The 22,695-nt window shown below is 44.0% G+C and overlaps 2 protein-coding genes and 1 long non-coding RNA gene across 10 annotated transcripts in view; 1 reads left to right on the top strand and 2 right to left on the bottom strand.

Moving 5' to 3' along the window:
- Window positions 1–3,433: 3,433 nt before the first annotated feature.
- Magoh (mago homolog, exon junction complex subunit) lies at window positions 3,434–10,779 on the bottom strand. 3 transcript variants are annotated; one of them, XM_059254658.1, is made up of 5 exons: window positions 10,587–10,779; window positions 8,431–8,489; window positions 6,500–6,610; window positions 4,885–4,967; window positions 3,434–3,648 (listed from the first exon to the last, which is right to left on the bottom strand). In XM_059254658.1, exons 1-5 carry the CDS (start codon window positions 10,672–10,674, stop codon window positions 3,549–3,551), a joined length of 441 nt encoding a protein of 146 aa, XP_059110641.1. In that variant the 5' UTR covers window positions 10,675–10,779; the 3' UTR covers window positions 3,434–3,548. The 3 variants fall into 3 exon arrangements, with proteins under 3 accessions (XP_059110641.1, XP_059110642.1, XP_059110643.1); XM_059254659.1 differs by lacking the exon at window positions 10,587–10,779 and adding an exon at window positions 10,406–10,580; XM_059254660.1 differs by lacking the exon at window positions 10,587–10,779 and adding an exon at window positions 10,427–10,580.
- LOC131903855 (uncharacterized) lies at window positions 10,476–17,351 on the top strand. Its single transcript, XR_009377618.1, has 3 exons — window positions 10,476–10,896; window positions 13,183–13,322; window positions 16,757–17,351. It is a non-coding gene; the product is annotated as an uncharacterized LOC131903855 (long non-coding RNA).
- The window catches only part of Lrp8 (LDL receptor related protein 8), a 72,477-nt gene continuing 66,017 nt past the window's right edge, over window positions 16,236–22,695 (bottom strand). For 3 of the 6 annotated variants that reach the window (XM_059254652.1, XM_059254653.1, XM_059254655.1), the window contains 3 exons: window positions 21,317–21,489; window positions 19,960–20,136; window positions 16,236–17,883 (listed from right to left, as the gene is read on the bottom strand). In XM_059254652.1, the coding sequence (XP_059110635.1) occupies window positions 17,845–17,883; window positions 19,960–20,136; window positions 21,317–21,489 (389 nt within the window). In that variant the 3' untranslated portion in view covers window positions 16,236–17,844. The remainder of the gene's footprint in view (window positions 17,884–19,959; window positions 20,137–21,316; window positions 21,490–22,695) is intronic. The other 3 variants (XM_059254654.1, XM_059254656.1, XM_059254657.1) reach the window with 1 other exon arrangement.

Here is a 22,695-nt window from a genome sequence, read left to right as displayed (position 1 = left end):
CTCCCTGCCTTTGCTTTCAGAGTACTGGGATTCCAAGTGAGTGCCACTACGCCTAATACAGCCTCTCTTCTAGGTGATTCTGACCTCATCCTACAACCAGCCCCAATGGGGACCCGAGCAGACTTATCTCCAGACAGAAACAAGTTGTTTCATCGCTACCCAGCAACCACGCCTGGCTAGGAGCTTTGTGCTTAGGGTCCTAAGAGTGCTGGGGCAAGCTTTCATCATTTTGTGACTCTTTTCTGTCTCCCTCATTATTCTGTTTCAAGTCAAAGAAGTTCATTTTTCAAATGAGCCCTGGACCTCGCGCTCCAAAACATTGGAAACGGGAGCTGTGGACGCAATGGTAGAGCACTCGTCTAGTACCGAGGGGATTAAATGTAAGGAAAGCGATCGGTTATGACCTCCTGAAAGACAAGGCTTTGGATGGGTATGTGAGTCGATGAGGTAGACTAGAATAAGGCAGAATCTGGGAAGTGAAGAGCCGCACACTGTTTGGGTCTCTACAGACCATGCAGACAGCGCACCCACCGGGTTGTACCAGGCTTACTAGTACTGTGTGAAGACCAAGGGTGGTCAACTTTCACAAGTTAAGCCAGCAAATAAGACAAGGTGAGTTTCATTCACCATATTAAGTAGTCACAAGGTCCCCTCAAATAACATTTTGTTCAGTGTCTGTTTACAAACCAAGAGCTGGGGAGACTGCACATTTGGGGAGTGCTAGCCTGCGGCCCTAGATTCGGATACATCCCTAGGACTGCAGAGGAGAAAAAAAAGGCAAAGCTCCACCGTGAGGAGGACGCACATCTGTAATCCCAGCACACGGAAGGGAAAGGCAAGAAGATCTAGAGCTCAAAGTTATCCTCTGTTACATAGAGAGCTCAAGGCCAGCCCAGATTACATGAGACTAATAATTAATAAAAGATCTAAAATTCCACCCTGAAAAAAATCCACTTATGTGCCTGGATAACTACCTCGGACCCAGGAGAACAGAAACGCTCCCAGTTCAGTACTGAGATAGTGGCTTGGCCTAAAAACGCCCACAGCCTCCCGATGCTCCTCCCTTTCCCAGGAGGGACCCGCCTTCCGCCGCACCTTCAGGTACCACCGGAAGTCCTCGCCCACTGGCCGAAGGTTGGTGACGTTCTCCAGCGTGGCTTTGAGCTGCAGCGCGATTTTCTGAGGAGAGGGCGGGCCAGGCTGAAAGCATGGCCGCGCGTGCGCAGCCGCGTGCCCCGCCCATTCCGCCCCTCCCAGCTCAAGGCCGGCCTCCCGGGCCTCTACGCGAGCCCGCTCCCTTCACTCCCTCCTGGTATGAGCTCGCGGCTCTCAGGTCCTCGCCGCCTCCACCCCACCTCTGACTCGGCTACCGGGCGCTCCGGTGGCGAATCGCCTCCCCTTACCCCCATAGCTGCCTGGTCCACGTTATGCCGCTGCGACTGCTGCTTTCCGGCCCGTCGTAAAAGGCTGGCACCGCCCGCGCAGCCTCAGTGAGGGTGGGCGGGAATCGGGGCGTTGGTGAGCGGTGTGGGCTGCTTCCAGTTTGTCTCACCGTAACCCGCCGGGTAGCGCTTTCCTTTGTGGGCGCGTTGGAATCCATGGACTCGCTAATGTCAGAGGTAGCTCCTGATTCTCAATTTGTGCCGTCACTAAGCAGGCAGGGTGTTCTGGCTCGAAACCTCTGCTCGACCGCTCTGGGCCCTGGGTTTTCTTTCCGCCTCCTTACTCCCTGCGGTTCCGAGTCTTCTCAGGTTACGTTGCATCCTCGCAGATTTGGCGTAGTGGCCCTCCGCTACACTGCTCATTCGATCTACCTTGCCCGACCTGATGCTGCGATCTTTCCCGCAGGGCTACTCTGTGTCCACGTCCTCGTGGTCCCTATGTCTGAAAACTGCTGGCTCTTCCCTGCGGTCTTATTCTATCATTTCTTTACCGACACTGCAGGAGCCGTGGGCGTCAACGTTCGAAAACATGTCATCCACTTGACACTTTTATAACCCCGTCTTTGTTTTAATTTTATGTTTGTTTTGCCTGCTTGTATGTGGGTGCACCACATGCATGTAGCTCCCGCCGAGGCCAGAAGAGGGAACCGGATCCTCTAGTGACAGATGGCTGTGAGCCACCATGTGGACGCTAGGAACTGGATTGGGGTACTCTGCAAGAGGAACAAGCGCTCTTACCCGCCAAGCCATCTCTTCACTTGCTCAAGTGTCATTTAAAAAAAAAAAAAAAAAGGGCCTTTTTTCTGACACGACCAGACTGGCCTCAAAGTATCTCAATAAATAGTCTGGCATCCTGACTTGTCAAGATAGTGATACCCCTAACTTGAAGCAGCAGGCAGAGAGAAGTATGAAAAGGCTGAGAACGCTTGGGACCTTGTCTCAGGTTGGACTGTCTCTAAGGATGTGTATTTAGGCTCATCACATCCCTTCAGACACAGGAAACCTATCACGTCCCATTTCTTCTAGTGTAATCTAACCAGCTATTTGCCTAAAGCCATGAAATTTATGTAACAGCAAGAGAAAGTGTCTACAAATCTATCTGCTGAACAGTTTTCCCCCACACTGAAGTACTGGATCTGTAAAAAAAAAAATTGAAACTCAACACAATGCAATTTCATGCCCAAGAAGCTAACACTACTTGGCTGTGAAATGTGGCTTGGTGGTGGAATACTTGCTTAGTATGTGCAAAACCCAGTCTTACACACACACAATATATGTAAATCCAACAGCCAATGTTCAAATTTCTTTATGGTGTCAACATTAGTTGTTTAGCATGACACAATTAGGGTCAAATATTGCATTATTTTGTCTGTCTTGGGGGAGATCAAATCCAAGACCTCACGAATGCTAGGCAGGTGCTTTCCTACTGAACTGTAACTGCAGCAATTGATTTGTCTTGTAAATATTTAGGTTCCTTTTCCCTTGGAATTTAAGAATCCAAATTGAACTGGGTGTGATGGTACCTGCCTGTAATCCTAGCACTCGGGTGACTGATCCCTAGTTCTAAGTCATCTGGGCAGTAAAGGGAAGGGAGGCTCTTTGTTAAAACCAAACCCAGGTCACTTGTCCTGGAATTTCTTTTGAATATTGCCAATGAGATTCCCAACTCCCATTGTATTAAAAAACGTATTTAGTATATGTGTGTGCACTAGCACACGCCCATGCCACAGCATAGGTGTGGAAATTGAGTCAGTTCTTGCCTTCCACCTTGTTGAGGCAGGGTCCCTGTTTCTGCTGCTGGGTGCTTAGTCCAGGCTGGCTGGCCCACGTGGGTCCCAGGGATGTGGATGGTGGTTATCATGTCAGGCTTATGCAGCTAAAGCTTTACTGCCAGAACCATCTCCCTGGCACTCACTGAAAGTTTGTATTTTACATGAGAAATAATTCACACATTCAGATGTTTAGAAAAATAACAAAAAAGTACATGTTACTACTTTATTAAAGATCATCATTTATTGTTTATAAAAATTGCCCCAATATACAGAAAAAAACTCCTAATTATGGTAACTAAAAACTCCCACCCCCCTCATGTCCACAATATCCAATCTAGATGGGTTTAATCTTGAAATGTAATCCAATGAGACTGAAGACTAAACACTTCAGGTCCTGGACAAGATAATAAAATACTCGTAAGCCTTCTGGATCCCTAAAATACAAAAGAAAACAAAAATGTTGAAGAAGCAGAGAAAAGTTGGCAAATAAAAAAATTAATAACCCTGATTACTACAAAATGTTTGTTCCTTATGAAGGTATTTACAGCAGTAAAACCTTGAGAAAGCACAAGTCCATTAAGAAGGAAAGGGTCACTTACTAAAATGGAGTAAAGCATGCTGTTTTTACTATGAAAAACATACAACCAAGGGGGAGAATCATGATTCCTAAAACAGATTCTGTCTTGTGCTTTTTTTTTTTTTTTTTTTTTTTTAGTTTTAACTCTATTTTTTATTGCTAACTGTTGATGAGATGTAAAGACTTTGCCCATTAAACAATCATGGAAAATACTTTTTCTTCAAGTATTAAGCATTATAAAATCTTTTTAGATCGTAGGGACTGTCTTGTGCTTTTTAAAAAGGCTGGAAATCCAGATCGGTGGTAGAGCACTTGCTTAACATGCCAGGCTCTAACCACATTCAATTCCCAGTACCACAAGTAAGACAGCCCCAGCACCCAGGATTCTTTATATCAAATAGATTCACATCCCAGTGTTACAATTCACACCACCAACAACATGAATTTTAAAATTTAGACACAAGATTTTCACCAAGACTAAGATGGACTAGTCTGAACAGTCACCACTGAGAAAGCTGTTCACCCGGTGACCAGCATTTGGCTTTACTTCATTTTCTCTTCTGGCTGTTACTATTCGTTCCTCGGTGTCACTGAGAAGCACTAACTGAACGAACCACAAGTAAAAGAAGCAACCTTTGAAAACACAATTGGCCTGAATCCATAAGCTCTGTATTTGTGGGTTCAGCCATGAATGGAGGATACGGTTAGGTTTATGAGGTTTCCAACTATTGAGTGGATATTGAGATGTTTTTTTCTTGCTGTTATTTCCTAAATGAAATAACAGCTATTTATACACAATTTGGTTTTATAAAGAGGATTTAAAGCATATGGGAAGTACACGGGGTTCTGTGAAAATGGGACACTTTTATATAAAGGAATTGAGCATTCAAAGATTCTGGTACCAAAATTCCTGGAGCTAACCCCCCATGATACTGAAAGACAACTGTAACCTGGAGCCCCCTGTGAATGAGGACCATAAAGACTTCTGTCTTGTGTCTGCACCACATCTTTCTATGCTGGCCTCAGTTGGTTGACATTTTCTTTTTAATCTCCAACACCAGACATAACTGATATAAATGTCATAGATACTTACTTAGACTGGTTGACATCAATAAGGGAACCAATTTTTGATGTTGTAAAAGAAATGTGTTCATCGCCAATGACGATTTCAAGCTCCTAGAAACATTAAAATAAATAAAAGACAGCACTGGTCATTAAGGAAGCACACAGGACAAGGGCTCATCCAAACGCTGGTCCTCATGCCTGCACCACAAGCATTTTATCCACCAGGCCACCTCTACAGCCCCTCCTCTTCTTTTAAAAGAATAGTTACTCACTGCTGTGTGTGTGTGTATGTGTGTGTGTGTGTGTGTGTGTGTGTGTGTGTGTGTGAGAGAGAGAGATACGAATGCATGTAGGCATGAATCTCGGCATATTCACGGAGGTCAGAAGACAGTTATGGGAGTTCTCTCCTTACACCTTCATGTGGGTTATGGAGATTGAACTCAAGCTGCCAGGTATGGCAGCAAGAGCCTTTACCCATTGCTCCATCTTGCTGCTCCCCATCCCCATCTTTAAAAACAAACAAACCAAAAACACAAGTTATACCTGTCTCCCACTCTATTCTCTGGGATCCCCCTAAAACTGGCATGTATTCCTCCCACTTGCTTTTTTAGATTTAGCAGCATACTTTTAAAATAAATGGCCATACCCGATATGTATATATATATTTTTCATTCAATATTGTTTCTAAGATTTATCTATGTTGAGCTACTCAACAATTTAAATGTGTTGAACATGCCATTTCCTTACTGAAGCAGACTTAGGTTCCTCACAAATGATGTGGCAAGAATGTTCTAGATCTTGGGGCCGAGCCCCTGGTAAACAACTGTGCTAGTCCTGGAGTTAGGTCCCCTGTCCCACCGAAATTAAATATTTTCAGCTCTGCCAGCTCCTATCCAAATGGCTTCCTAGTGTGGCCACACTGGGACTTGATTCCTGCCATCAGTGTATGAACTCTTTCTATTCTGAAGACCTTGATGAGGCTTTAAAAAATGTGATGTCCTAATTTTCACAGGTTACAAATGCACCTGTAAATCTTTTCCAGTCTACTGCTCCTATTTGAGTCTATAAACTGTCTACTTATATCCTTCGCAACATTTTGCCCCCTGGGTTATCTTTTTATTGGTTTATAGTTCTTTACATATTCTGCAGAGAAACTCCTTGTCAGATATTTTTTCCAAGTATCTTCATCCAGTCTGTGGCTCCTTCAACTTTATCTAGATATCTTTTGTAAGTTTTAAGTTTAATGAAGTCAAATTTACATATCTTTTCCTTTAAGGAAAAGAGTTTTCGTTTTTGAGATGGTTTCACTATGTACCTTTGGCTGGCCAAAGAGACCCATCAGCCTGTTTCCCAAGGGCTGAGATTAGAGGTATGTGCCAACAAGTTCAGCACAATTTACATTTTGAAAGAACCCCCCTGGCTTTAGGATAGAAATATGGGGCTATACAAGACAGGAGAAACAGAGAAACCAGAAGTATGGAGTAGAGTAGTAGCAGTTGAGGTAGAATTATCTTTTATTTTTTAGTTATCAAAACAGTAATACAGGGCTGGAAAGCTGGCTCAGTGGTTAAGAGCACTAGTTGCTCTTCCAGAGGACCTGGGTTCCATTTCCAGCACCAACATGGAATTAATAAAGCACTCACCTGCCGGCCTACTCGGTCAGGAGGGGGCCACAGAGCATCATCTTCTTTGGTGATTTCACTGTCATCAATAATTCTCTTTAATTCTTCCATCACACTTTTATGTACATAAGCCTAAAATCAAGTTTAAATACATGAGCCTGTAGAGGCCACTCTCTAATTCAAACCACCACACCGCAACAACATTCTAACTCAGAAAGTAATGGGACATAAAAATTATTGCTCCTGAAGATCTGTTTCTCAAACCTCAAAACAAAAGGTGGGTCGGGATCAAAAGTACCCACTGACTTGTTGGCACATCCTGTTCCCACAAATCTTTTCTCTGCTGTGATTTGAACGTGCCCCTCAAACTAGGTTGAAACTTAACGCCCCCTGTGAGACTAGAGACTTTTAGTACATGATTAGGCCACAAAGACAGAAGGATTCAAGGGAATTACCTGGCCCCCTTTTCACTCCTTTGTCATATGAAGAAAGGTTTTTTGTTTTTTTTTGAGGATAGAACAATTAAGACACCATCTTAGAATTGACTGGGTCCTCAGCACACACCAAACCTGACAAGGTCTTGGAATTCACTGAGAGGTAAATCTACTCTTTATACATTACCCAGTCTCAGATATTTTAATATAGCAGTATGTTTGGACTGAGATACACCTTTACTTTGGACACGATTTCAGTGTGTCCTTCCCAACCCCTTTTATGTGACTAAAGGTTTGGTCCTCAGGGTGGTACTAAGGAAGTGGTATGGATCTTGAAGAGGTAGGGATTACTGGAAGGCCCTTAGTTCACTGCAGCAGATCATCAGAGGAACCGAGGGACCCCAGTGTCTGTTTCCATCTCACTCCCCTGGTTTGAGAGGTCATTGCATGGCCACACACATACTCCTACTACTGAAGTGATGTCTGGATTTTGAATTTCCAGAACAATGAGCTAACTAATCTCTTCTTTGCTTTTCAGACAGGGTCTCATTTAGCTCAGACTGGCTTCAAACTTGAACTTTAGTCTCTAACCCCCTGCCTTCACCTCCAGAGTCCTGCAATTGCAGACAGGTATCATCATTCCTGGCAATAATCCTTCAATAGCCTGTCAGAAAAGTTGTTACAGTGATGGACGAAGACTAATACATCCTGCTTCTTTTTAAAGATAGGGTTTCATGTAGCCAAGGATGATCTTAAACTTCTGATGTTGCTTCCACCTTCCGAGGGCCGAGATTACATACATGGACTACCATAACCTGTTTCTGTGGTACTAAGAACCAAACCCAGGGTCTCATGAAGGCAAGCACTCTATCAACTGAGCTCCTTCCTCAGCTCCATCCTAGTTATTCTTAAATAGAAAAAGATATGATGCTGACTTGGCATAAAATTAACTGCTAAATAGTATGATGATATACTGACTGCTGTATTTTCAAGTCTGACAGAGTGATTAAAAGGAAACAGTAGTTTTGATGAAGTCTTAATAGTATGGTAGAAATCACAGCAGAATGGAACTTTACTGAGATATGAGTACGCCTGAATTTTGGCCAATATCTCTTATAAGCAAGAGTAACTTTGAACAAGCCTCAGATTTAATATCTGGGCCTTCATTTTCCTATATGTAAATATGGCAGAATACTCTGTCACATGGGCGTTTATAATCATGGTTAAAGAAGATACATATATGCCAGGTGGTATGTGCATGCCTTATTTCCAGGGGAGGCAGAGGCAGGCAGATCTTTGTGAGTTCCAGGCCAGCCCAGTTTACGGAGTAAGTTCCAGGATACCAAGGGCTACACAGAGAAACCCTGTCTGGAAAAACAAACAAAAAGACAAAACAAACAAAGAAAAAAAGAAAAAGAAGTACTTACCTCCCCACTCTTCATTTTTCATTACTATCACTAGAGAGAGCATAAACATGTAAAACAAAAGGCTAGGCTGTAGTCAAGGAAAGGATCATACCTCTTTTCTGATCATGACATCATTTTTGTAATTGCTATTGTTGGCATAGCGCAGTTTTCCTGTGGGGGCAGAAAAACAAATGCAATGTACAACAAAACATCAACAAAGTATCAGTAGCCTACTAAGAATATCAACTTTGTCTAAATTACAGCCATTTTCAACCCACTTCACAGCTGTGATATTAGTCTTTTCAGTGCTCCACTTTAAACCACTAAACCACGGAAGATGCACCTGACACCGAACTAGACTCCAGGCTAAAGCTACCAGGATGTGGCAAAAGAACACAGGCAGGCTCTTTACGACTCTGGCAAATAGCTTTTCGGCAGGTCAATGACCTCAACTGTAAACAGGAATTATAATTGCTAACTTACCTACACAGAGAGTGTGCTGATGCTCAACTGGGTTGTGAAGTATTTTGAAAACTGTAGGAAGCTGCATACAGGAACACACACACACACACACACACACACACACACACACACACCCACCCATATGGTCCTGTGATGCTGATCTATTTCTGCATACTTTTAAGTGGCGCACACCTAATCCCAGCACTTGGGAGGCAGAGGCAGGCGTATCTCTATGAGTTCAAGGCCAGCCTGGTCTACAGAGAGAGTTCCAGGATAGGCTCTAAAGTTACATAGAGAAATCCTGTTTCGAATAACCAAACAACAACAAAACAGGAAATGTTGGCTGAAGGTCTGAGCAGGTTTCATGCATAAAGTGACTTTGGGTGGTGGGTGGGACAAGGGAAGAATGTAAAGTGTAGGTGTGGGTTGAGGGACCAAGAAAAGACAAGATGGCGTTTTGGATAGAGTTCACATCAAAGAGACTGAAAACTAAAAAGTGCTTGGGATGTTGCAGGCAGAAACAAAACAGTGTGGGAGGAGTATTGTAGGGCTGTGGCTGGAAAGGCAGGCATGAACTCAGCTTGGCTGTATGCCATGGTAAGGGGTTTGAAACTTATCAGGAAGGTAGAGGGAAGCCATTGACAGTATCAGAGAACTACAGTAATCTAATTACATAGGCCTGTTGCTACATTTTCTTGTCCATCTTATAGAGAATGAACTGACAAGGAAAAGATCTGAGGAGGAGAATTGTCTTTGCTTCCTCATCACACTGCAACCTTCCCAAAATATTATCAATCAGATACGTTCAAACCGTCTCCAATAGTATCCTAAATCTTCTCCTCGTCTATAGTCCTATTTATCTAGTCTGGACCACTATCTATGTCCTGACAACCATCATTCTTGCCTGTTCTGTGTCCAAGCGCTAGCATACCTTTTGAAGAACAGATCACACCTCTTCTCTTAAAAGTTTCAAGTTGTTTTCCTGCTGCACCTATTCATGGCCTATAAACACCTAAATGGCGAGGCTCCTACCTACCATCATCTCCTACTATTCTCCCTGAAATTCTCTATTATCTTTCAGTCATCACAGTGGCCACCTGAAACATGCCTGGTTCTTTGCTGTCCTATGACCTGCTGTTCACTTGCTACTCCATTAGAACGCTATTTTTCCTGAGCGTCACAAATTAATCCTTTTTCAATTACGGCTCAATTCAAATACCCATTCTTCAGAGTGCTTTCTAACGGCGATGCTATTTTCTGATCACTCCTCACGATAGGAGATCACTGTTTACGGTTTCTCCCAGTACTGAAAACATTTTCCACTAGAGTGGAAATTTATCTTCGTTGCTCTGTCCCCAGAGTGGAACACAGTCCAGTGGAACACGGGACATTCAATCTTTGTTGAAATGTAAGCAATCTGGCTTTTTAAAAAGTTACTAAGGAGAAAGCCGGGCGGTGGTGGCGCACGCCTTTAATCCCAGTACTCGGGAGGCAGAGCCAGGCGGATCTCTGTGAGTTCGAGGCCGGCCTGGGCTACCAAGTGAGTTCCAGGAAAGGCGCAAGGCTACACAGAGAAACCCTGTCTCGAAAAACAAAAAACAAAAACAAAAACAAAAAAAAGTTACCAAGGAGAAGTTCCAGCGTACAGACAGAAAGAACCAGCGAAGCCGAAAAAAGAATGTGCCTTCCCCACCCCAGCAGCACCGATCTCAGTCCCTTCCTTCACTTCGCCACATTCCGGAGCCCGGCTCCTCCGCCCTCCCCCAGGTCCGGTCCCTCTCCCGGCAGGCGGGAGGCCGCTCTTACCGTCAGGTCGGAACTCAAACTCCAGGAACTCATGACCGAACTTGCCTTTGTGACCCACGTAGTAACGCAGGTAAAAGTCACTCTCCATGGCCCACAAGGGACAATCGAGAGCGAACTTTAGGAGCAGATCACACTACCAGGATCTGCGCCCTAGACTGACGTAGTGGTGGCGCGTGGAAGTGACGTCAAACCGCCGCGCCGTTAACAGGTTTTCGCTCTCTGGAGGCGGGAACGAGATCCCACGCCCCCTGTTCCTGAGGCGAGATCAAGCTCGGCGCTCCTCCTTTCCGGAAGTCAAGTGCTCTGCAAGGTCCGTGGGCTTCCGTAAAGGCCTGAGCTCCCACGGTTGCGTCAGGAGACGTTTACCCATAGGTTTTAAGCCGCGCACTGCGCGCCGGAGTCCACTCAGGCTCAGCCTCAATTTAAAGACACGAGTGAGTCGAACGAGACTACTCACTCTCTGAGCCCAAGTGGTCTCCACAGTAAATTGGGGCTCACCATCTTTGAGCACGCTGCCCCCTTCCCCACCCCCGGTGTCTGAATCAGGAGTTGGCTTTGAGGGGGGTGGGTGGGGGGGTGTAGTAGTGAATAGCTGTGGTCCAGCACTCAGAGCTTAACTAAGCAGAGGGGTCACAAGTTTGAGGCTACAGGCTGCATACTAAGACCCTGCCTCGAAAAAGTTCGCTTTACTTAACTGTCTTACAGGGTTTCTCTGTTTAACGGCTCAGGCTGTCCTGGAACTGTCTGTGTAGACTAGGTTGGCCTTGAACTCACAGAGATCCGCCTGCTTCTGCCTCCCGAGTGCTGGCATTAAAGGTGTGTGCCACCAATGCCCAGCTTACTTAACTATCTTTCAGGAAAACTGTTGTCAGTGGCTGCTTCCCCAATCCACAGCGTTTCCTGTAGGTTGCCCGCACTGCCAACATCCCTTTCTGCCATTTATTTATTTTACTTACAGGCAGGGTACTGCTACATGGTCCAGACTGACCTAGGACTTGTGACCCTCCTACCTCATCCTCCAGAGCGCCACATTCGTGCACAAGTTGCCTTTCGTCTCTCCTGTCTTCCAGGCACACTGATGTCTAGGTGCTGTGGGTGGAAGTTAAAATGGATGTTGGATTTCTACTCCTAGTCTCCTTACCCAGCCGTGATTCTTAGCCCTGGCTGCGTGCTGATGGAATCCTGCATCGACGCCTCCAAATATACCCAGGCCAGGCCAGGCATTAAAGATACCTTTAATCCCAGCTCTTCAGAGGCAGAGTGGGACAGATCTCTATGAGTTTAAGCCCAGCCTGGTCTACCCTCTCACAAAACAAAACAAAACAAAAAGCTAGATGAGTCAAACATGGGGACCACTACCCAAGAGGTCATTTTTAAGAGTCAAAGTTGACCTCTGTGAAAGTTTTCTGGCTGTGGGAATTTTAAGGTTGAATAGCTCAGAAACAATAAAAGTCCCCATTATGGAAGACTGACACACATCTTTACCAAATGAGCCATCTCACCCCCCCCCCACCACTGTTTTGTGTTTGCTTGGTTTTTGTTTTTTTGAGACAGGGTCTCACTATGTAGGCCAGACTGGTATTAAAGGCATATGCCATCACCATGCCCAGCTCCTGCTGCATTTTAGAAAGACTGCTTTGGTTGTAAGCTAGACTGGAAAACCCAAAGACCAGAAGTATAATACAGTTAGATAGGTAGCTGTTAAAGTAATCCACGAGGGTAGTAATACGATGATGACTCATGTGCAGGTAATGACAATGCAGATTGAAAAATGGGTGGATTTGAAATGAAATACCATAATGAGTGGATTTGAAATGAAATACCATAATGTAAAGGGTAGGCAAAGGAGACTAAGCTGTGACCAAAGCTGTAAGGAGAAAGCCAGACATACAGTGTTGTAGACACTAAACTAAGTGTATTCCAGAAAGAACGGCCCAGTGTTAAATACTGCTCTGAGGGGTTGGGGATTTAGCTCAGTGGTAGAGCGCTTGCCTAGCAAGTGCAAAGCCCTGGGTTTAGTCCTCAGCTCTGGGAAAAAAAAATACTGCTCTGAGGTCAAGGAAGAAAAAGACTGGAGGTGTCTACAAGATTTCCAATAAGGGAGGCCCTAGATGACCTTTGTAAAAGTCACCACAGTGGCATGAGAATAAGTGACAGATCAGAAAACACTGGGCTGCAAGTAGGCAAAGGTCATAGTGGAAATGTGGAGTTACCTAACCGGAACAGACAAGAGGTTGCTTCCTGGAGGAGATACTACCTAAATGTAGTACTTAATAACAAGCAGGGAATTCTAGGCAGAGACTGCTACACATGCTATTGTTCTTTAGGACTACGAAAAAGAACTGTAGCTTTGGGCAGTTACTTTACTCATTTCTTTATAGACTGGATAGTACTGAAAATATTATTTTGTAGGATTATTGCTAAGATTGGGATGATTTGTGAAAAACATTTGTTATACATTAGGGAGTTAATCAGTGATAGTTCACACATCCCCCCATTAAAGCACCACAATGAAGCAAAACAGATTTTAAAAAATGAATTTAATCTCTCTAGAAACAGTGTTCTGATTTTACAAATGTCCACATTTGGTTTTCAGTTCACCAAGATGATGTCAGTACAGCTAGTGAAATGGAGCACACCTCCTTCAGTCCCTCGGCCTCTGGAAGAAGCTAGGTTGCCGAGACACTGAGTACAGAAGCTAACGGAACTCAGAGTGACGTGACAAGAGCAGAAATGGTTAGTGCGACCCAACATTTTACATGCCCTACTATTACACCCAATGTGGTAATTTGGAGGGGGAGGCAGCAAACAAGAAAACCCGTTTGGATAGTGTGAGTTTGCAAACCAGTACCTTACCCTTACATTAACAGCTTGTATAGAACAAAATGCCATTTTAAAAGTCTGTGGTTTATACAGTCTTCTCTTGTAGTTTTTGTAAAAAAAGAAAAAAGTATCAAAATCTTGTCTTTAAATATATATATATATGTATATATTTATACAGGTAGCTTTTTTTAAATTAGTTTTGACAACACAAAATGTTTGCAAATGCTGTTCCTGCTGATTCTTAAGACTGTGCACATGGTGAACAGTCTGAATGAAGCTTCCTTTAATTAACTGAACATTTGGAGCTCTAATTTCCTCCACCTTCTAAATTCTTCATATCTTGAAAAGTCCCAAATACCCTAAAAATATAGTGTAAGGAGACTCTGACACTCTATCTTCATGCATTTATGAGGAAGGAAATTATATAGTTAGAAACTGCTGACTGACCGACTGACATTTTGTGAAGTGGTGAGTGTGTGGCGGATGGGCATGGTCTTTGTATTCCTGTGGGATTTGAATTGTTTTCTCCTGCACCCAGTAGCACCTGACTGTACTGACTGGGATACCCTCGGATTCTGTATCTCTATCATCCTGTTTTCTTTCTTACATTGAGAGAAATGGAAAAGGTGCTTGACAGCACAGTGTGCTTCTGTTGAAAACCCCACTGCCCTTACGTTAGTTTTCACTAACCATGTCAAAAATCTGACTCAAATAAGTAGAAAGCAGTCAGCATTCCCTGTGGCCACTGGAACGCTTGAGGTGGAATGACGTCATGCCTTCAAAGTGCTGGCGGTAAGTTTTCCATGATGCCTTGTACACAACACACGACCAAAGGTCGGTCTGCTTCATTCAATCAGAAGTTATTTTATAAAGTGCTTGTGTTGAACTTGTCTTTCCATCCAGTTTCTCTTCTGCCAACTCCCTTTGAGTTCTTTATTCCGGATATGAACTACATGCTGTTCCTTAGAGTCCCGCGGCTGATTCAGGCCCAGTCTTAGCTCAGTGTCCCCTCTGTCAGAAGCAGCCTCAATTTTTAAGACTTGTCTTTGGGTCACTTAGATGAAGACCCAGTTTTTCACCTTTTCAGGTAAAATGACCATCTTCTTTGTTGTGCTCTGGCAGTATTCTAAGTGGGATCTACTCTTGTGTGTGTGTGTGTGTGTGTGTGTGTGTGTGTGTGTGTGTGTGTGTGTATGTGTGTGTGTGCGTGTGTGTGCGCGTGTGTGTGTGTGTGTGTGTATGTGTGTGTATGTGTGTGTGTGTGTGTGTGTCCCCATCCATATGTATCTTCTACTGCAGTGAGCTCTGAAGGGCTGAAAAACATTTAATTGACCTTTGATGCTTGCAATGCCTAGCACATAGCACCCAGTGAATAGTATGTTGTGAATATGTATAAGATTAACTGAAGGTCTCAAGAGTATTAACTGCCATCAATTTAAATCCCATCTCATTATTTTTACTCCTTGAAGTCAGAAGCCATTTCAGTCCTCTGTGTGTGTGTGTGTGTGTGTGTGTGTGTGTGTGTGTCTGAAGAGCAGAGTTTTAGTTTATCTCAGGAAGGCCATTTCTGGTAGTGCCTTCATCAGTGCATTGGACAGACAGTCACGGGAGAGGAAGCAGGTTTGACTGCACACTTGTTCAGGCAGCCCAGTGTTGTCTTCTGGGGAAGGGAGAGCCAAAGGCCTGGCCTGGCTTCTTCTAATAAGTAGTTTGTTGAGTGTTCTGCCCCCTTGATTGATCACTAAGCATCCTTCTGGCTGTTGTTGGCTGTGGATACATATGCACAGCAGCAAAGGGCAGCAGCAGATCTGAAATACACCTGAGAATGAGGCTCAAAGTCTTCAATGCTAGGAGGAAGTGGCTCTCCTCCCCAGACTGCTTCTGATCTACTGCTACCCATGGATTTGTCGGTTTGTTTGATGTAGAGTGCTGCTACAGCCCCTGCTTTCAGACTGTGGCTGTAGCATAGTCAGGGAATAGGGCACTTCTAAGTTGTGAATTTCATCTTTTGGAAATCCTGGACTGTATGTTTCAACCTTATTTTGAAGTCCAGGATCTGACTAAAAGTTCAGAAACTATGAATTAACTAGTGTTAGTTATTTCAGTTTCTTTGGAGGCAGATTTTTAAAAAGCTGCTTATTTTGTGTAAATGTTGATGCTTTCACTTCCAGCATTTTTCTTCAGTTAGAATTGATTTTCCTTTCCATTCCTGAATGAATATAGTGAGTAATCTCCATAGGAGTTGGCCACCTGTTCTTGAGACTGTTTGGAATGGGTCAGAGGTCAACTGCATTTATTCAGTGAATATTTCAGGATCATCAACACATGTATACCAGAAGGAAGTTGTCAGACATAATGGCCACACTTAGAACACAGCCATTTCTTTTAAAGGTTAGGAAAACACGAGTGACTTAGAGCAAGCTCCTAGGAACAGGATGGCAGAACTCCAGATGGCCTTTGAAATTCAGAGGGTGTCAAGCTGGTGAGACATTCAAGCTTCACTGATTTGGGGGAAGCTGGAGAGTGGGAACAGGAGACATTTTAAATGTCAAGTTCCAGGTATGTCAAAGGTAGATACATGTCCTCTGCTTCCACGTAAGCCAAATACTTCCATGTTGTACTTGTCCCTGGTCATTTAGCTGGAGTGAATTGGCAGAACAGCAGAATCACGGAAAGACCATACTTTGGAAGAGAAAGCTAGTGGAGACTGAATTCCTTCTGGGACTATGGGGTTTCCAACAGTGGATCCCACAGACAGAAAATGGCTTCCCCCCACCCCAAGGCTCAGAAAAAGTAAAGGTGGTGTTCATAACAAAGAAAGATCTATATAAATACCCAGAGTTTCCCTTTATTTATAAAGCAGTAAAACAAATCCTTGTGTGGACACATGCTCAGTATGCTATATCTCCTATGTTATTTCCCCCCAAATATAACTTTGGATGTGGTAACCTTTATGGATTTAGTTTTATCTATGTGAACATATGATGGTAAGAAACATGTTTATTATTTTAAAATGTTTCCCCTACTTAAGAAAATGGTAGAAAGTAAGGGGATGGAGAAACAGAGATTTAATCAAACCTATTCCAAAATCTTTGTCCTCATCCACAGCGACTCGGAGGTTCAGTGCCTGAGCCAGTTCTTACAGTAAATTTGGGAATCCTAGAAATGTCTTCACTTAGCTCAAGAGCAGCGGTTCTCAACCTTCCTAATGCTGGGACCCTTTAATACAGTTCCTCATGTGGTGGTAACCCCCAACCATAAAATTATTTTTGTTGCTATTTCATGACTGTAATTTTGCTACTGTTATGAATCGTAATGTAAATATCTGTGTTTTCCAATGGTCTTAGGTGACCCCCGTGAAAGGGTCATCTGGCCCCCAAAGGAGTCATGACCCACAGGTTGAGAACTGCTGTCTAGAGGCTCAGCCTTCAGGTGCTTCAGAGGAAAGTCAACCTGAGTCCTCACAGAGAGCTGAACTTTAAGAGGACTTCTGGCACTGTGTACTATCTGTATACTGACCTAAACCACAGGTCAGAAAGCTCAGGCAGGTGTCATAACAGCCATGGACAAGCTGAAAAGCTTCTTGCTGGCTCACCAAGTACTCAGGAGTAGCCGGAGGTGAAAAGATCTACCTTTTCCCACCACATGTCTGCGCAAACTGTGGCATCTATTTTCTGAATGAAGTTTCGGAAGGTGTCTCTGAAAACTAGATATGCCTCTTGTGGGCTGTTTTAAAATAATTTTGTTTTTTATGTATTTGAACAATAGTCATGGGTGTGCCTCTTCTCTACAGATTCTTTTTTTCTTTCATACAAACATACACACATAAACACAGAGTCTGTGCAGTGGGCCAGTCATACCAAAAATAAATACTCTCACTTCTCTAACTTATCTATAGAGCTAACCTTGCTTTTGAAATATGTTAATAAATAATCTAAATGAGGAAGGAAGTTGAAGTGTTCTTTCTTTTTATACTTATGTTGATGGATAGCCACAAAGCATAATTTTATTTACAAAAAACCAAGCCCCCCAAACTAAAAAAGCCCTCAAATCAAAACAAATGTCCTCTGTAAATATAGTATTCAAATGACGAGTCAAGTTTGTCCCATTGGCCCCGTTTGGTTATATACATCATGTTAGTCACTCAGCAGGAGCTGTCCCATGAATTCTTCATGGGTAGTGCAACCAGTTAAAAAGTGTATAAAACATTATACATATAAAAACTTTCACATCCTTTGGATGTTTGCAGTTCATCATAACTTTGTGGTTACCTTTCCGCAACATAAATTTAAAAAAAGTCACACACACACACACACACATTCACACACACTCACACAGACCCATATATAGAAATGGCACTCATCCAGGCACACACCATCCAGAGAGTAGTGCATAGGACTGAACTCCATGAGGCACGAAGGGGGTGGTCCCATCCTCAGGGCAGTCCATCATCTTCAAGACTTAATGCCACTCGCTGGGGAAATAGATCAAGAAATCATCATTAGATCTATAAGAGACAATCTTTACTAAATATCAACAAAAGTACAGACATAGTATTACTTTATAGAGACTAGCTCACACAGTCTTCAAACTGCCAATGACAAGACTTATCATACTTATTTTAGAGATGAGCAAACTCAATTATACCACTGTGGGTCGCACAGAAAATGGCTGAACTAAAGTTTGATTCCATGTCTGTGCAGATCTAGAAGTGTAGCTTTTCCCCATCATTTCATTGGCTTCCAGAAAAAAAGGGTAGCAAAGATCTAAACTTAGGTTCCTTATAGGATTTTAAGTTGGATGAACTTAAAGAGGGTTAACTGTCAAATGTTAAATCTTGGGCAATTAGCCACCTGTCTCCAGAATACAAATCACAATTAGGTGGGTACCTTGCTGCGCCCCTTTTAAGTAATAAAAGAGCACTGGAAAGCATTATAAGTAACTACATCCAGTCTCTCTCCCTTGTCCCTCATTTCCAGTTGCTGTATGGTCAATTCTCTTCTGCCTCAAATGGCTGACCAATGGCCCTTAAGGGTTAAAATTCTTTCCTATACTGATGTAAAAGCTGTTGATTTATATCTTCTCCTGATCCCAGTTCTGTATTAGTCTCAGAGTTCTGGAGAGGAAAGCTCCAAAACTTCTTTTTGAGTTAGGTGAATTCCTTTCCTCTTTCTGCTTTCTTTCCCAGGATACACATCTACCTTTCCGTAGCTCACCCTGACAGAACCTTGACTGCCACTGGGCACCTTCCTTGGATAGATCCTAGTTTCATTACCTTTATCAAAGCACTATGGTTTGGGGCTAGCCTCACTTCCTTTTCATCAACTGTTGATGAGGTTAGGATCTACTTTATATGAGAAACCAAATGAAATAACATATCTAGAGTTTTGACATGCTACCTAGCAAGGATGAGATCTGGAGTAGTCTAGTCAAACCTAACCATCATAAAATAAACAGTTTCCATTTCTGGAATGCTACAATGTGACAAAGAAAAAAAAAGAACCCCCATTGCCTTTCAAGTTAATTTTCGGTTGTTTTAATTTCTCCATGCATACTTGGTCATGCTTTAACTAACAAGGAATTGTCAAGCCGCCCTCTTATTCTCGCCAAGCCTATCTCTAGGCCAAAGACAGGCGCCAGAAGTGATGGCAGAGCTACAGGAGAGGACAGAAGAAGACAGGTTGAGAATTCGGATTTTCAGAGCTTCAAGGACAGGTACCCTGGGACAGAGTGGAAAGAACACTGGCCTCTGTGCACACTACCTGGAGTTTAATCTTGCTTCTGCCACTTTCTGGCTATGATCTCAGGAAGTTAATAAAATTCTGTTTTCTCAGTTTTCCAAAGGTAACCGTGCAGACTGAGTGAGGAAAAGACTGTGAGACACCGAAAGCAGTGTCTGACACACAGCAGATGCTTGCTAAATACCACGTTGCTTACTCCAGCTTCTGTCTCTCTGGGACTGGAAGGAGCTCATCACACAGGCCTTATAGTAATCAGGGGGTAACTTCATTGCATCATTTCCTGCTCTGGAAATGATGATACTTTAGTGTAGAGCGATTTGTAATTTACAAAATGCTTTTAAACTTCATAACCTCAGGAGGCAGAGAGACTGGGTTATCACTCTCAATACACTAGGAAAGGTAAGTAGGCAAGACCACAGGGCTATGAACAGTGGAACTGAGAGCCATCTCCTCCAAGCTCAAGGCCTCTTGTACTGGGCCTTCTCTGATCTCTAAGAATCTTTGCCTGCACTAGCCATGGTTAAGGAGCTTTAAGGCCATCTGCTAACCCTCACAACACTGTTCAACTTTGTTCATACCTCTCCTTTACAAACAGTTTGCTTCAACAGCAGTTTGTCTGCCACACATTCAGTAACATTATTCCACATGTCATGCTTCTGTCTATGGCAAGCCCATTCTTCCTCTGCCCAAGTATCAAGCTTACAGTTGTAGCCCTCCAAATCTAGAGAGCCTTCTAGGATTTGCTGTATCTGCCTAGGGTTATGGCCCTCGCTCACCAGCCCCTCAGGCTCAGAGTGGCACTGCCCTACCTTGCACTTGACGACAGGCCGCTCGGAAAGAGGGTTCTTCGGGAGTTGGTGCAGCTGTGACCTTGGTTCCCCCGGCAAGACAAAAAGCTCCTTGAGGGCAGGGGCTGGGTCTTCCATGTCTCTGGTCTCCCCAAGACAGGGCTCTGCCCACAGTGGGCGATCAAAGCTGCTGATTGCCTGACAGGGGGATGGACTGGATGACCTTTGAGGTCATACTCAGCCCCCTGACTCTGCTGTACAACAGTGACACCTGTTCTAAACCACTTCACAATCCTTGTTCCCCAACAGGCCATGCTCTCTAAGCCTTTGCATACGATTCTGTCTGGAATGCCACTTCCATTCCTCCTTACCTAGAAACTACGATTTTTTTTTTTTTTTTTTTTTTTTTGGTTTTTCGAGACAGGGTTTCTCTGTGTAGTTTTGCGCCTTTCCTGGAACTCACTTGGTAGTCCAGGCTGGCCTCGAACTCACAGAGATCCGCCTGGCTCTGCCTCCCGAGTGCTGGGATTAAAGGCGTGCGCCACCACCGCCCGGCCGAAACTACGATTTTTAAAGACAGTTCATCTGTTACTGTGAGTTGTTATGTAACCCGGTTCCCCAGACAGAACTAGCAGCTCCCTTTCTGTGCTTTCATACCATTCATTCGTTTGTTCGTTCATTCATTCATTCATTTATTCATTCATTCATTCTTTGTTAGAAGCCAACTGTGCTATGCTTAGCCCAGGAAAACAGACTAACCACATCAGATCCTGCTTTCAGAGAACTCAGGGTCTAGTAGGTTAACCACTAAGCAAAAGTAAGTGGTTTGTGGATGGATAGGCCCTGCCAGGAGAGTGTGGGAGAAGAAAGCAAGCCTAGGAAGTCTTCCTAGAAGGGTAGATTCTTCAACTTCCACCATGACACTTAGCATCTCTAACCCCCACCCCCACCCCCCAGTTACTTGGGAAGCAATGCATTCTTTTATTAATTCTGAACACTTGATGTCTAATGTGGGGTTTGGCATTTAACTGGCATTCAGAGTTTGTTGGAATTCATATATGTATAGATTAAATAGCCAGTTACCCTTCTGCAGAAAGACATTTGGCTTCTTAACTGCCAGGAAGAGCCTCTAGGTAAAAGGTGGTCCTGATATTCTGCTACCCCCATCACCTGCTTCAGTAAGTCTGTGTTCTCCCAGAGCCAGCACAGTGCCTGATGTGTGGCAGGTTCTTGATAAGGGGAAAGGAAGGAAGGAAAGAAGGGAGGGAGGGAGGGAGGGAGAGAGGAAGGGAGGGAGGGAGGGAGGGAGAAAGGAAGGGAGGGATAGGGTGAGAGGACAGAAGGGAGGGAAGGAGCTCTCCTACTGAGGAATACTTACTGCAGGATAGACATGGCCAATCTGAGCAGTCCTCCCTATATGAAGCTCGTCTTCATCTTCTTCTTCTGTTGTTTTCCTGTATACTGGGTTGTCAAAATTCATGCTCTTGGTGTTCTTCCGCTTCCAGTTTCTCCAGATCAGGTACCCACTCATACACAGCAGGGCTATTACCACTGGAGGGAAGGACACAGCACACTGAACAACCAGGATCTCTGGCCCAGCATCAACACAGATCTTGCCGCCTCTCTAGCTTCGCTACCCTTTGCTTCCCAGCGCTGTTTCTGTATGCTCATTTTCTCCTGCTTGAATGTCTTCCCATCACTGCTTCCCTTTATTAATTGTTCATCTTCTGAGATCCAGCTCAAATGTGAATTACGTCTTTCCCAACTGCTCTGGAAAGACTCTGCTGCTCCCTTAGGTGTCTTCCTTTTTTCTAAACATCTGTTCTCTCAATTGGACTGAGCCTTTGAGGGCTGTGCTAACTTAAAAAAAAGATTGATTTTTATCATTTTTTTATGTGTATGTATGTGTGTGTGTGAGTGTATACATATGCACGTGTGTGTGCAGGAACCTGTGGAGACCAGGAAAAGGCATCTGATAACTGGTGTTACAGTTGGTTATGAGCCACCTGACATGGATGGTGGGAAATAAACTCCACTCTTTTAGGAGAGCAGCAAGCACTCTTAACCACTGGGCCATCTCTCCAGCCCAGGCTGTGCTTATTTACCTCTCTCTATACCCATGCCTAGCTCTGAGGAGGTGCTCGGTGGCACATGCCAAGTGGCTGAGAAACGTTTGCTTACACCTGTACCCTAATGCTACTGCTTCTCTGGAACTCTCCCTCAAAAAAGAGGGAGAGAGTCACTCTTCTTCAGAATTGCATGTCTTCCCAAAGCTAAGGCTCCGTCAGATGAAGAGTGCCTCTAGAAGGGCAACATAGGTTTGAGTTGAAGACTTCAGAGCAAGGTAAAAATACTAAGCAGCTTAGTCCTTGTTGGACCGATGGAGAAGTCAAGGCCCAGCACACTCTGTCCCTTGGCCAGAGAGAACAAAGGAAAGGGTGTCCTGTATTTTGAGGGCCAAGGCCTAAGAAGGAACATATGCTTGATTCCAGCAAGAGGGACAGGTCTTCTAGAACTGGCAGGAATGCAATCAAAGAGTTAGATCAAGATGATGGGAATGGGCACGAACTCAATGGCCATGTGGGAACTGCAGAGGGAACCCTGAGTGACCTACAGGAAGGGAGTTTCCAAGACTGCCCATCAAAGTAAGTAGTGGGGTTCAGCTGTCAGTGGAAACTATTTAGGATACTGCAGAAGGGTTTCTGTTTGAGTAAAAATACCATAATTAAAGATAGCAATGAAGAAAACTTAGTGTTA

The sequence above is a fragment of the Peromyscus eremicus genome, chromosome 2, assembly GCF_949786415.1.
Source record: "Peromyscus eremicus chromosome 2, PerEre_H2_v1, whole genome shotgun sequence".
Lineage (NCBI taxonomy): Eukaryota > Metazoa > Chordata > Mammalia > Rodentia > Cricetidae > Peromyscus > Peromyscus eremicus.
Note: the sequence above shows the minus strand (reverse complement) of the source record. Positions and strands in the feature narration are given on the sequence as shown.

Coding starts and splice junctions, on each gene's coding strand:
- Magoh (XM_059254658.1), bottom strand. CDS start 10,674: ATGGAGAGTGACTTTTACCTGCGTTACTACGTGGGTCACAAAGGCAAG. Junction 4,968..6,499: donor CTGACCGAGTAGGCCGGCAG/GTGAGTGCTTTA, acceptor TAATGTTTCTAG/GAGCTTGAAATCGTCATTGG. Junction 3,649..4,884: donor ATTGATGTCAACCAGTCTAA/GTAAGTATCTAT, acceptor TTTGTATTTTAG/GGATCCAGAAGGCTTACGAG.